This window comes from Pleurodeles waltl, chromosome 7 (genome assembly GCF_031143425.1).
Source record: "Pleurodeles waltl isolate 20211129_DDA chromosome 7, aPleWal1.hap1.20221129, whole genome shotgun sequence".
Lineage (NCBI taxonomy): Eukaryota > Metazoa > Chordata > Amphibia > Caudata > Salamandridae > Pleurodeles > Pleurodeles waltl.
Window position 1 is genome coordinate 57,383,775 of NC_090446.1, and position 15,183 is coordinate 57,398,957.

The 15,183-nt window shown below is 42.8% G+C and overlaps 1 protein-coding gene across 3 annotated transcripts in view; it reads right to left on the reverse strand.

Moving 5' to 3' along the window:
- The window catches only part of LOC138303618 (C-type lectin domain family 2 member B-like), a 264,075-nt gene that overhangs the window by 199,596 nt on the left and 49,296 nt on the right, over nucleotides 1-15,183 (reverse strand). For all 3 annotated transcript variants that reach the window (XR_011205427.1, XM_069242911.1, XM_069242910.1), the window contains exon 2: nucleotides 1,455-1,565. Coding sequence is in view for 2 of the 3 variants with exons in the window: in XM_069242911.1 (XP_069099012.1) it covers nucleotides 1,455-1,565 (111 nt within the window). In the remaining variant the exon portion in view is untranslated. The remainder of the gene's footprint in view (nucleotides 1-1,454; nucleotides 1,566-15,183) is intronic.

Consider the following 15,183-nt stretch of genomic DNA (forward strand, 5'->3'; position numbering starts at 1 on the left):
GCACACTGGGTTGTCATTTAATATATTTGCAAATATTGTGTCAAAAATTGTGATAGCAATATTGTGACTCTTCTTTCCTGCAGATCCTCCTTAAAATATGGAGATACCTCGTTTACATTATGAAATGCCCTGTTGTCTGGGCACAAGATTTCATTATTGGGGCCTGGGGTGAAGGCAAAGAGGGCCACAGGGTAAACAGTAAACATGAACCCTTTGAAGGGGCCGCACTGTCAATATCTGCACATGAATAGTCTACTCATCCTGACAGGGAGGCTCTGAAGCTCCATCGAGGGTAGGTCCAGCCGTGGGGTGCACCCACCCTCATGGTGGCATCACTGTCCCCTCAAGGGTCAGGGCCCAGGCACACAGACCTCAGGGTCAATCACTTGAGAGTTCATCTACGCACTCTTGAGCTCCTGTGCAAACCTGGCAACTTACTTCTTGCTCAAAACATTGCTGGGGCGGGGGGCGGATTTAAAGGAGTGACTGACCGCAGAGGCATCCTGCCCCTTCAAAACTGTTTTTGGTGCACACATCCGAGCTGCCACCGCATCTGCGCAGGGGCGTAAGGCACACTGCCCTAGGAGCAGCAACACTTCAGGGGTCCCCAAACTCTTCAGAGGAGCTTCATTCAGTCCAAGGGCAATGAATATCTGCGAGAGATTGGAGACCAAGGGGCCCCTCTGCACAATCACTGGAATCCAGTCTCGGTAAAAACTACAGGAGTGGGTCCTCCTGTGACGTCACAGAACGACTTCTGCATCAGGACAAGAATGGAGAAAGGGGTCTGTGAAATCAAAAGTAGCGTGTATTGTTTAGAGGTCGTTTACAACTATTAATATCAATTTTCAACTAGGAACATCGAGTCATAAATTGCTATGGTCTTTAAAATATATAGTAAAATGCTTGTGTCATATTTTTTCCCTCGTGTAAAAGGAAAAATTAGATCAAAATGATGTTGCCTCACACATATTACCAAGTTTTTAATTCAAAGACTGGAATACATTTATTGGATTCCCCTGCAAAAACACTACAAAACGGTGTGAAATCACATATTCGCTGTGGTGCAAATATATGTCCTATCCTCATCAAGTGAGCAACAAACGTCGTGCGAATGGATATGTTACTCAGATCACAATGCACAGGGACTTAGGGTGTTTTTGTATTCGTTAATATTCAAGGTGCGCTTTCTGTGGCTGGGGCAGTATTCCATTATGCTTTCTTTTTAGAGGGCGAGGCAGATAAGGTGCGTTTTGCTATTATTTAAACACCATGTTAACAAAAAAATGCACACATGTAAACTTCATTTAAATATTTGCATATATTGCCAAGTCACAATGTTCGTTAAACTCCGATTCTATAAATTGAAAGAAGAGCCAGCCACGGCCGCTGGGTGTCGCACGTCCTCCATGAACGAGGTCTGCTTACCAGGGGCGAACCACATTGGTACTCACCCGTGACGTAGAGCACGAGGCCCACCACAGTGATGGACAGAGCAGCCGCCACCGCACGGAGTCTGCGCTCTGTGGTCAGCGCGGTCCTCACACGGCCGGGACACCCGGGATCTAGGAGAGAAACAGATCTCTAACCAGTGAAGGTGAAAGAGCGTAGCTTATATACTCAATATTAATGTGAAATGTTTATGAACGAATGCGTAATAATGCCGCATAGAAAATGACGGGGAGTGGCCGTCAATGCATAAGAAGATTAATCAAACTGACTAATGATGTAGAATTAGTATGCTAATGTATGGTTTTACACTAATTATTAAGGGTTATATGTTAAAGTTCTGCTAATAAGACATTAGGCCTTAGTTAGCATGAGTCGAGGCCTAGCTGCCCTGTTTCATATTAAATGTGTTTTCCTAAGGTACAGTGTGCTGACTTGCTGAAGAACATGAACTCGTATTTTTCCAAAAGCTAGAAGCTGAGTGTAACTGTAGTAGATCCGTTCTCATGAAATTTGACTTGCTCGAAGAAACATTCTTGCTGAATGCAACAGTGTAGACTAGTCGCAGGTACAAGGTCGCCTGAGCCGGTACAGACAACGGAGCCACTGACTGAAGATGTGCAAAGGACCACGAGAGTATGAAATCATACCGGACTTTCTACCCACCGAAGACGTCAATCATAAGGACCAATAAACTACGTGAGAACTGTTATGGGGTGACAAATCTGATGAACTCATTGGAAATCCATTGGATGAAGATAGTGGGGTGCCAACCTTCACCCAATCAAGAATTAGGGGACTGTACAACAGAAAAGGGATAAAAACCCTATGACACGGGAGAGGATTAGGACTGGAGAGAGGAGTTAGGGAAATGCTATTGAGAACTTTCCTATGACCCAGACACTTTGTCACTCTACCTAGAAACTTTGCTGTTTGGTTCAACCCATACTTGCCCGTTTATACTTTACCTCCTTATGAGGAAAGTGTCCCTTTATCAGACTTGCTGAGTTCCTGACTGATGGCGATTCAACTGATGTCCTGAGGAAGAAGACTGAATCTGTATTCTGACCCAATACGGAGGGTAACTATATGACAATGAAATTGTGATTGTCTGTTTGCTTTTCCTTTCTAGGTACCAACTGCTTCTTTTGACAGAGACCTTAGTTAGAGGTTCTCCAAATTGATGTTACTAAATTGTTTTGCACGAAGCTCAACATGCCAATGCTAATTCGAGGTTAGTTGAGGGGTTCATTAAACAGACGCAAATAGACAAATGACTGAATCTATGCTTTGTTGAATGATGCGCTAATGTTACTCTGCTGAGGATAACCTATGTTGACGTTGTGCTGTGTTCTAATATTTGTGATCCTTGCTTTGATGAAATCTTATCAGAGTTGCCATATTGTGACTATGCTAATGTGTTTCTTGGTTTTGAGACTAATAAACTTGCTAGTAGAATTGTAATCAATAGGGAATAAACATCACAAAATCGTACTAAACTGGTGTGGTTATTCATGACTGAAAGGTCATGGTGGTTTTCTGAGTTTTATTAAGGGCATTGATTAATCTGAATTGTATTGTTATGGCAAACATTGATGACGTTATTGACATATTGACTGACATGTTGATCAGTTATCTCGTCGTAAGGTGTCCTCAATCAGGGTTGAAAGATTCATTGGCATAAAACGAGTCCCAGAGTGAATAAATTAGACATAAAGGGACGCGTTAGCAGTTCTGGTAGCAGAGCGACGGTTTGGTCCTTTGGGGGCCCTAGGACGAAGGACCATTGTTTAAAATTGTTTTTTGAAATAATGCAAATTGGAGGTATGATGTGTTTCTAAATTCCCCATGACTTTCTCGGAATCTCGGAGCTTGCCTAAGTGGGTTGGGTATGTTCTCGGCGTTCTAGCATGTGTGGTGTAGAATTTGCGCTTGCTCAGCTTATGCATATTGCAGGTGATTTGTGATGTTTGTGTGGATTTAGGCCCGGTTATGTTTTAGTAGGAGTGGGCGTACTCCGCAGTATGAGAGTAGGGAAGTCGGCAAACTTCATGTGAGTGTGGCGCTTTGTGCTAAAAAAAATATCCACATGGTTGTTGATGATGTACGGGCCCGTCGTGGTCTAAGACTCCGGAGTATATTGACAAGTGTAGGAGACACTTGGTTTATGTTGTAATTTGTGCGGTTTAATAGGTCAGTCGGTGTGGTTGACAAGTAGAGTTTGAGTCTATTGTGTGAGTGAAACCTTTGATGGAGATTTGGCAAGTTCTAAAGTGCACTAGAACGAACCATTGACAAGTCGAGAGTAGGATTTGCGGGTCGAATTCTGCTTGCGAGTGCGGGAGCTGAGAAGGAGAGAGTAGCGGCCGAGGCTTCAAGTGAAATCTCTGTAAAGTTCTGAAGCGATTGTGTTACCTTTCCTGTAGTAAACCGGCAAATTTGGGTTTTTGTTGTTAAAGGTTCTCGCAATATTTTGCATTAGTCCTGTGAGGGGTGGACAAGCCGCAAGGCTTTGTCAGCCGCAGTGTGTGGGAGTGTGACATTATATGAGCAGCGCTGGGATAGGTCAGTTGCCGAGAGGAGTCACGCACGGATTGGCAGCCGTCCGTGAGAGGCAATTGGTTGAGAAAGGTGGGTGAAGAGTGTTCTGGGAATTAAAGTCACTTCCTGATTAGATTCTAAACAAAATAACAGATGCAAAAATGAAGTTTTTCAGGGCTCTAAAGTGTGCTTTGAGGGGAGATACATTCATTGCAGCAAATGTGGGGAGCCTACGCCGCCTGAGGGTACTCCAGCTTATATCATAATGGAGGAGAAGGGAGTCCCGCCATGTCTTTGGTTAAAGCAGTGGTGCAAAACTGACAGAGAAGGAGGGATGTTTGGCATTTCCAGAACACGGAACGTTTAATATAAGAATTTTGGAAAATTTGCGATTGATGTTAAGTGTGCAAAAACCGTGCCCGAGACGAGCTCAGTATGAGGCATTATCAGTCTGGGATTTAATGGCCATACAACTAAGGCAGCAGAAGTTTGAGGAGAATGAAAAAAGCAGAAAAGACTTCAGCGGAAGCTAAATGGGATAAAGAGACCAAGATGTGGAGAAGGGGAATAGTTGACGGAATTAAGATGTTTCCAGCAATAATTCAAAGAAGATGAGACACAGGGAAAGAAAGCCACTTGTAAGACGGACAAAGGTTCTAGTAAGACAAAGGAGACTCAGAGGTCTTGGATAGATGAAGAGGATTCAGACGATGAAGAGTTTCTTAATCAGTTGTTAAATTATCGCCTGCTGCCATACGCCATAAATGATAATGCACAAAGTACAAGTGTGGGTTCTGAAGACTTGGCACAAAATAAGGGAATCATGATACAGTTTGGTGTCAGTGTACCCACTGCGCCAGATACGCAGATATAGTTGCAACCACCGCCGATTTAGAGGCTCTATCCTGATGTCCCTGTATTGGAGACAACTACGAGTTTGATGGTGCCGCCTGATCCAGTATACACAAGATCAAAGTTAGTGCAGATTGAGCCAACTCCACAATTGCTGCCCCAGCAACAGTTGGTTCCGAATTACACTTCGGTCGCAGGACCGCAGTCAGTAGCTACAGCACCCATGATGAATCAAGCTATGTGAGTTAATGCTCCACAAGGATTGGGAATTGGGCAGTCACCAGCTGCTATATCATTGCCAATTACTGTTGATCCACCAGTACCGCTATATGCGCAAGGTAAGCCTGGAGTATGTGATCAGGGAGTAATGACCCAAGAAACAATAAGAGAAGGGTCTACCGGAAACTTGCAGGGTATAACACAGACAGCCGAAAGGTCTAGATCCTTGTTAGACTTTAGCCCGATTGGGGTGCCTTTGGAGACGATGAGGCAAGCAGGGTTGGGAACACTAACCCCACAGGTAATGAGTACAAATACGACACAGACACCAATGGTGCAGTCTGGAAATGTCTCATTGCAAGGCTTGACAGCTCAACAATTGAATGAGTGGTTAGACAAGCTCAACACTCCGCAGACTACTACAGTGACACCAGAGAGGTCAGAAAGGGAAGAATATCTGAATTTTGAGAGACTGTGTGTGGAAGCCACGGAACTAGTAGAAGGAACAATTGGGGTGAACAGATTAGAGTCATATACAGAAGCAGAGTTGAGGTATCTATGCCCCAAAATAACCAAAGAAGTGAGCAAGGTGCATCAGAGGTTGGCAAACCTGGCGGACAAATATGGCATAAACATAGAAAACACTAAACATTTGAAGAGGAGCTATAGGTTAGACTTTGAGCCTAAAGACTTTGATCACATGAGATCTACTGGAATGAAGGCACATCTTAAAGAGATACTGGAGAGTGCTCACATTTGGGGAGCATTAGAGAAGTGGGAAGGCAGATGGGAAATAGAAGAGAGATAAAGAGAAAGGTGATGGTCCGGAACCAAAGCAGGCAAAAGCCGCACTGGACACGGGGACTATAAAGATGTTACCAATGAGAGAAACAGCTGGAGGGGTTTCGGTCCAGGTACTGTGGTCTAGAGGTGACATTCTGTCATTCACAAATGATTATCCCAGGTTAAGGGAGAAGCCGACAGAGTGGTACCAGCAGACAGACAGGTTTGTGAAGCTTGTGAAATGTCTCTGGGAAGACTTGAATACCCTGTTTGAGATTATAGTCCCAGCTAATTTATGGCTTGAGTGCAAGAGGGGTGTGGACTGGCCGACAGAGGAGCCGGCAAGGGACAAGGTTACAGGAGCACCGTCTTCTGAAGTGATGAGGTATTATCATAAAGTAATTGCGTTTCTGATGCAGAAGGTGTCGCCGAAAGTTACTGATTGGCCTAAAATTGATCGAACATCACAGGAGGCCAAAGATTCGATACATGCTTACTATGAGAGGTTGTTAAAGGCATTCAAACACTATAGTGGAACTGAAGTCATAGAACCGAAAGACATGAATCACCTTGTGTTCATGTTTTTTGAAGGGCTGAGACCAGAGATTAGTTAGATGATTAAGAATCATTTGATCTGTTGGCAAACAAAGCCGACCGATGAGGTGTTGCAGTATGCGAAATACTGTAGTGACGTGATTGAGCTGAAACAGAGAAAGTTGAAAGAGAAAGTGATGGTGATGCAAACTAAGGCAGCATAAGCAGGGATGCAGGGAAATTGAGTACAGCAGAGGGTACAGCAGCAACTGCAGGGAAATGGAATGTTCCAGGCACAACCAAGAGGACGAGGTTGAGGAGGTTTTGTGAACAGGAGCCCAGATATGAATACTGTTGTGGTTCAAAATGATGTGCAAGGGATGATAAAGGTATCACCATGTCACGTGTGTGGGGGCGTGGGGCGGGAGTGCCCAATGGTGGTGCAAGACGGTGTTGTTCAACAAAGCAATGATGTCGGTACATTTCAAAATGTGAGGGGTCCAAAAGTGAGGGGTCAAAATCAGAACTTCCAGAATAACATGGTTCAGATGCAGGGTCTACAACCCCTGCAACAGATACAAATGCCGCGTGTTCAACCAGCACAAGTGCACCAAGTGCAACAGCAGATTCCTATGGTACCTAGACAGTAAATGCAGATGCCATTGGCTCAGATGGGACAGCAACAGGTGATGCTTCCTCAACAGGTCACAGGTCAAACGATGAGTCAAAATAACACAGTACAACAGTTTCCATTGCGTGGTGAGGATGGAATAAACGATGAACGGTCGGATAATTGTTCAGATAGTGAGGAGTGCAGGCTTGCAGCATCCCTAAAAGTAGATCAGACGGGTCCCTATGTAGAGGGAAAGGTGATGGGTCATAAGGTTTCATTCCTAGTTGATACAGGAGCTACACACTCTACAGTCAGAAGTGCAGAGGTTCCGAAGTTGCCACTTTCGGGGCGTACTATAAGGGTGGTAGGAGTAGCAAATCAATTCCTGACAAATCCAATTACAGATCCGGTCCAAATTGAGATTGGTAACTTCCAGGGATTACATCATTTTGTAGTCTGTGATTCAAGTCGCGTTTCACTACTGGGAAGAGACTATGCGAAACAAGGTGTTCGATTACCTGTTCAAATGAAGGGATTGAGGTGCAGACAAACAGTGATGATGAAGGGGACGATGGTCAGATCTCTGAGTTAGAGACGGAGATGGCAAATGAGGAATACCCTTTGATAACCTTATTCACGATGTTCACAGTGACTGACTTACCAGCCGAATTACAGGGAACAGTGACAGAAAAGGTGTGGGATCTGACAGGAAAGGAAGTGGGACTAATAAAAGGAGTAGAACCGGCCAAGGTAGAGGTAAAGCCAAATGCAGTGTTTCCCCAGGTACCGCAGTACCACATGGCACAAGATGTCCTTATACAAGTGACGCAGATAATTGCAGACTTTGTGAAGCAAGGGGTTCTGAAAGAAGTATTGAGCAGCCCGTGTAATTCACCAATAATGGGTCTGAAAAAGCCTTGTGGGAAGGTTCGAATTGTTCAAGACTTGAGGAAAATAAATGATTGTGGTAAAATGTTGCCCCATAGTGCCAAATCCAGCAGGGATTATGTTTCAGGTTCCATGTGATGCAGAGTGGTTCACAGTTGTGGACCTTTCTTATGCATTCTTTTCAGTGCCTCTTCATAAGCATAGCCAATTTCTCTTCAGTTTCAAATTCCTGGACAAGGTTTACAGTTGGTGCAGAATTCCTCAAGGGTTTTCTGAATAACCTTCCATCTTCAATCAGATATTGAAGAAGGATTTGGAATCATTAGAATTGCCTTTTAGTTCGACCCTAATATAGTACATTGATGCTTTGTTGATTGCGTCCAGAACAAAAGATGACTATAGGTACGACACAATTGCCTTGTTAAATCATTTGGGAAAGAATGGCCATAAGGTGTCCCCAAAGAAGCTGCAATACTGTTAGAAAGAGGTGAAGTATTTGGTTCACCTGATTGAAAAGCGGTCTAGGAAAATATCCAAAGAAAGGGGGACAGCCATACTGCAGATGAATCCTGACAACAAAGAGAGATGTTAGGATGTTTTTGGGAATGGTGGGTTACTGTCGTCAGTGGATCCCCAACTTCGATTATCTCTAAACCTTTGGTGAGATTGACGGTTAAGGAAATTCAGAATGGCCAGGGTGCCATAACCATGTCCGAGAAAGAGATGAAGGCATTCATGGAGTTGAGGGAAAGTATGTGCAGGGCACCAGCTTCAGGTATGCCTGATTACACAAAGCCTTTTGTATTGTTTGGTCATGAACGTGATGCTTGTTCTTTGTCTGTCCTGACAGAGGTCCATGGAGGTGGAAACCACCCAGTAGCATATTTTTCAGCTACTTTGGACACATTCGCAGCAGCCTTACCAGGTTGTTTGCATGCAGTTGCAGCAGTTGGTCAAAGCCTCACTCAGTGTGAAGGTATAGTGATGGGACATCCCTTAACAGTAATGGTCCCACATTCAGTTGAAATTCTGTTGCCCTGAACAAAGACTCAGCATATGACAAATGCGCGTTTAACTAAATATGAAACAATTATACTGGGGTCACCGAATGTCTCCCTGAAAAGATGCACTGTATTGAACCCGGCAACTTTGCTACCTATTGAAAATGTGTACATTGATGAGGCAGAGGAAGTAGAACATGATTGTCTTGAGGTAACAGATCTGTGCACCAAACCGAGACCCGACATTAAAGACACCCAATTGGAAGAAAATGATTACATTATCTTTGTTGATGGTTCATGCCTGAGAGACTCAGTAGGAGTACTGAGAGCTGGCTATGCCGTATGTACAATCACTGGTATACTAGAAGCATCCTGGCTCAAAAGAGTATACTCTGCTCAAGTGGCTGAATTAATTGCTCTTACTAGGGCATGCCACGCAGCTGAGAATCTGAAAGTCACTATCTATACTGACAGCAGATACAGATTTGGAATTGTACATGATTTTGGCCAACTATGGTCCCAGAGGGGTTTCATGTCCTCTTCCGGATCATGAGTGAAAAATGGCGAGAAAATGAAGGATTTGTTGCACGCGATTCAGTTACCTCTTGAAATTGCCATGGTGAAATGCAGTGCTCATGTTAAGTCACAAGACTTTGTGTCAATGGGAAATGGATATGCAGATCAAGTCGCAAGGTTTTGTGCATTGAACTGTATATCGTTTTAAGACCAGTGGGAATTGTTACCTGAAACTGAAAATGAAACATGCACAGGGTATGCATTAAGGGTGGTTGACACATTAGATTAATTAAAATCCTTGCAGGGACGTGCCAGCAAAGAGGAGAAACGCTCCTGGCTGAAAATGTAATGCGTACAGAGATCTGATGACTTGTGGGTTTCAGAGGAGGGGAAAATGGTTTTGCCAAACAGTCTTTTGTCACAGTTTGCAAGGTTTTACCATGGTCAAGCACATGTTGGAAGAGACGCAATGATTAGTTTGTTCAAAATTGATTTGTTCAATCCGAAATTCAGACAAGCTGCATAGGTTATCTGTCACAGGTGCATCATCTGTCAGCAGATGAATGCGGGAAAAGGGACTGTGGTGAATTTGAGCCACATAGGGAGAGCTGGAGGTCAATTTAGCAGAATGCAGATGGATTTTATTGAGATGCCCGTGTATGGAGGCCTGAGGTACGTGTTGGTGATTGTGTGTGTTTTCAGTCACTGGATTGTAGCTTACCCTACACGTAGGAATGACAGCCTCACAGTAGCAAGGCTGCTGCTTAGGGAACTGATACCATGTTTTGGGTTTCCGATCTCTTTAGAATCAGATTGGGGCAGTCACTTCGACAATGAGGTGCTTAAGCTCTTATGTGCTACATTGAACATTGAACAGAAGTTGCACTGTAGCTATCGCCCTGAAGCATCAGGACTAGTGGAACAGATGAATGGTACCTTGAAGTCGAGAATGGTAAAGATGTGCGAAGCTACCAATTTGAAGTGGCCGGATGCATTGCCCTTAGAGCTGATGTCAATGAGAAACACACTCAACAAGAAAACAGGACTGTCTCCTCATGAGATTCTTATGGGTCAAGCTATGAGATTGCCCGCAGTGCCTGCAAATGCTGTTGTGAATATCACAGATGATATGGTGTTGGACTACTGCAAGGGTCTGGCTGACGTGGTCCGCTGTCTCTCACCAGGTGGAGGCTACCACATTGCCACCGATAAGTGATCCAGCTCACACTTTGAAAGCCAGTATCAAGTAATACGGACAACTACTACCACTGTGAAATGTGCAGGTCTTCCAAATTGGATCCATGCCAGTCACACAAAGAAGGTGACGTGTCCAACTGATGAGGAACTTGAATTGTCCAAAACAACAGCTGCAGAGAAGGAAGTCTCAGGGCCAGAGAGTAATCAAAGGGGAACTGAGACTGAAGGAGAGCCTGCTGAGGACGGCTTAGTCACTCAAACAGCTAACGAGTTCCAGAGAGGTGACAGTGAGCCTATCTCAGCTGAGGCAGCCGGGGAACCGACACCAAGAGAGGTTCTCCCAGAAGCAGACGGGTTTGGGTTTGAAGTCGAGCCCATAACTGACCCTGAAGGCGAAGGAGATGAGACAGGAGGTCAAGGTGTTCCGACTCCTCCTGAGCAGTTTGCAGGTCCATCAAAAGAAAACACCATAGCACAAGAGGAGGGCGCTGTTCAACATCCTGAAAGACCAAGCAGAAAGAAAGCACTTAAAGTAGATAACTGGCCGGAGCCACAAGCTGCAGGGGAGAAAGTGATCCCTAACGACACAATAGAGGAAGAAGTTGATACAACCAGGAAAGAAGATCTCGGTGATGGAGAGTTGCAGGGTGATCGAAAACAGAAGATACTAAGGTCCTGAATGGGCGTATGCCACATCAGCTTAATGGCAACAAGAATTCTTAGCATTTTGATTTGATCAAGAGATTCCAGGTCAATACTACAGCACCTGAATTTGAACTTTAGAAAGAGACTGTGTTAAAAATTGAAATTGAAATTAAATAAGCTGAAAAGCTGAAAGAAAAGAGACTGATAAATTACCGGATGTGACACTGTTAACCTGAATTGACTCTGAAAACCGATTATGACAAGCTGCTCACCTGATTTGACAAAAGGGTCCTGGTGAGTGAAACGCTGTAAATACTTGCTAAGAAAGAAAGACTCTGCACAAAGCAAAAAATAGGAAAAAAAAAAAAAGGAGTTTTATATCATCCTCAAGTTGATTGTTTGCTTTGTATTATTATACTCTCTGATTCTTTACAGATCATGAGTTACACACTAGGGATAATAATAATAATAATAATAATAATAATAATAATAATAATAATAAGAGTAGGACTCGTGCATGTTTGGCTGTTGGTGTGGGAATTATGTGTGCAATAACAATTATAAGTGTGATTGTGGGAATGCCATTCATGGACAAGAAAATGACTAACAATGCTTCAATTCCTGAGACTGCTACACTAACACCATGGGAGAAGTTTGAGCAGGATACTAAGTACTTGCATGAGGGAACTAATTCAAAGAGGGAACTCTCTACTAATGTTGACACAATGGATGTGAAGAATTGCTATGTGTGCACAAAGATTCCTTCGTCAGTACAAGAAGGGGTTACTTATCATAGTCTGCCGCTTACTTACGGAATAAGCTGTAGTTTGCTATTAACGAGATTCTATAATCAAGAACATGTTCAATACTTCTACTCTAATCTAGACATAAGGGAGTATTACAACTTTGGAGGAGGTGTTAATCCGTCCCAACAGTGACGGTAAAGTGACGGATATACAACCAGCCGTATTACGAGTTCCATAGGATATAATGGACTCGTAATACGGCTGGTGGTATATCCGTCACTTTACCGTCACTTTTGGGACAGATTAACACCTCCTCCAAAATTGTAATAACTCCCATAGTGTTTTCTTTTGTGCCTGTGTTTCTAAATTAGCTAAGGATAATAACATAAAAATAGTTAGGGATTTCTTTGAGCCGACACTGACATTAGGAACAGCTTATGCACACCACAGTACTCTAACCTGCTTACTAACGCCTGTAGAGAAAAGCTTCTTAGATCACAATGATGATGGACGAAAAGCACTAAAGGAAAGGCTAGAAAAAGGATTCGAAAAACACACGTTTGCAAATGATTATGCTTACACTGCAATAAAGACACAGGGTAAATTAGCTATAGATGCACTGCATGTAGGAAGGCTTTGTATATATAGACCGAAATCTGAGCACGATACTTTGGGGGGGGAGGGAACGAGTGAATGCAGACATGCCTTTTTGTTTCAGATTAAATGGACTTCATGTTAAATGGACAGGATACAGCGATCCCTTGGATCCATTATATGTGTGGACTTAATGCTTATTAACGTCTTCCAAAGGGATGGTATAGGACATGTTATTTGGGAATAGTTCTCCCAAAGATATACCCAATTGATGACTTAAAGCAACTTCCTAAAATGTCTGAATTACATCATGCTAGACAAAAGAAAGACAGCGGCTGCTGTCGTAGGTGATATATTTGGAGCCATAATTCCTTCAGAAGGGGTTATCTTAAACTCCATAAAGATTCGAAAGTTGTCTACTATTGTGGATAACATGCTGACAAACTTCACAGGGGCTATACTCCTGATGGATACTGAACTTGCTGCGGAGAGGGCTATGACTCTTCAAAACCGGCTTGCTTTAGACATTCTTTTAGCGAAGAGTGGCGGAGTCTGTAAGATGCTTAATGAGCGCCATTGTTGTGCATTCATTCCTGACAATAGTAATAAGATTAGAGGTATGCTTACTAACCTAACAAGAGACAATACAGATTTGAAGGAGCTGAAAGAACCTGAAGTTTGGGAAAAGGTTGGGAAAGGAAAGGAATTACTAAAGTAGGGAATTGGTTTAGTAGTATTTGGAATGGGGTACTTGCAAAAATAATAGGGGGTATATTAATTGTTCTAACTTGTTTATTCGGACTATGGTTATTATGCAAAATTAGTAAAAGAATAAAAAAAAATTAGCAAAACGCAATAAAAGAAAAGAAAAGAAAAAGGAGAAAATGTTCAAAGAAATTTGGGGGGGGGGGGGAAAAAAAAAAAAAAATCACACAGGGGGGAAGAATTTGAAATGCATAGCCTAAGAAAGTGAAAGGTTGTAAAGGGAAAGGTTTTGTGTGATAACAAGTGTCATCAGAGGAGAGACTGAGAGAGCGTAGCTTAAATACTCAATATTAACGTGAAATGTTTATGAACTAATGCGTAATAATGCCGCATAGAAAATGTGTTGAGGTGTTTTGCTAAATGTGCACTTGAAATGTGCCCACGGGGAGTGGCTGCCAATGTATAAGAAGATTAATCAAACTGACTAATGATGTAGAATTAGTATGCTAATGTATGGTTTTACACTAATTATTAAGGGTTATATGTTAAAGTTCTGCTAATAAGACATTAGGCCTTAGTTAGCATGAGTCGAGGCCTAGCTGCCCGGTTTCATATTAAATGTGTTTTTCTAACGTACAGTGTGCTGACTTGCTGAAGGACATGAACTCTTACTTTTCCAAAAGCTAGAAGCGGAGTGTAACTGTAGTAGATCCATTCTCATGAAATTTGACTTGCTCGAAGAAACATTCTTACTGAATGCAACAGTGTAGACTAGTCGCAGGTACAAGGTCGCCTGAGCCGGTACAGACAACGGAGCCACTGACTGAAGATGCGAAAAGGACCACGAGAGTATGAAATCATACCGGACATTCTACCCACCGAAGACGTCAATCGTAAGGACCAATAAACTACGTGAGAACTGTTATGGGGTGACAAATTTGATGAACTCATTGGAAACCCACTGGATGAAGATAGTGGGGTGCCAACCCTCACCCTATAAAGAATTAGGGGACTGTACAACAGAAAAGGGATAAAAACCCTATGACACAGGGAGAGGATTAGGACTGGAGAGAGGAGTTAGGGTGATTCTATTGCGAACTTTGCTATGACCCAGACACTTTGTCACTCTACCTAGAGACTTTGCTGTTTGGTTCTTCAACCCATACTTGCCCTTACCTTGCCCATTTATACTTTACCGACTTATGAGCGAAGTGTCCCTTTATCCGACTTGCTGAGTTCCTGACTGATGGCGATTCAACTGATGTCCTGAGGACGAAGACTGAATCTGTATGCTGACCCAATACGGAGGGTAACTATATGACAATGAAATTGTGATTGTCTGTTTGCTTTTCCTTTCTAGGTACCAACTGCTTCTTTTGACAGAGACCTTAGTTAGAGGTTCTCCAAATTGATGTTACTAAATTGTTTTGCACGAAGCTCAACATGCCAATGCTAATTCGAGGTTAGTTGAGGGGTTCATTAAACAGACGCAAATAGACAAATGACTGAATCTATGCTTTGTTGAATGATGCGCTAATGTTACTCTGCTGAGGATAACCTATGTGAACATCGTGCTATGGTCTAATATTTGTGATACTTGCTTTGATGAAATCTTATCAGAGTTGCCATATTGTGACAATGCTAATGTGTTTCTTGGTTTTGAGACTAATAAACTTGCTAGTAGAATTGTAATCAATAGGGAATAAAACTCACAAAATCGTACTAAACTGGTGTGGTTATTCATGACTGAAAGGTCATGGTGGTTTTCTGAGTTTTATTAATGTCATTGATTAATCTGAATTGTATTGTTATGGTAAACATTGATGATGCTATTGACATATTGATTGACATGTTGATCAGTTATCTCGTCCTATGGGGTCTTCAATCAGGGTCGAAAGAT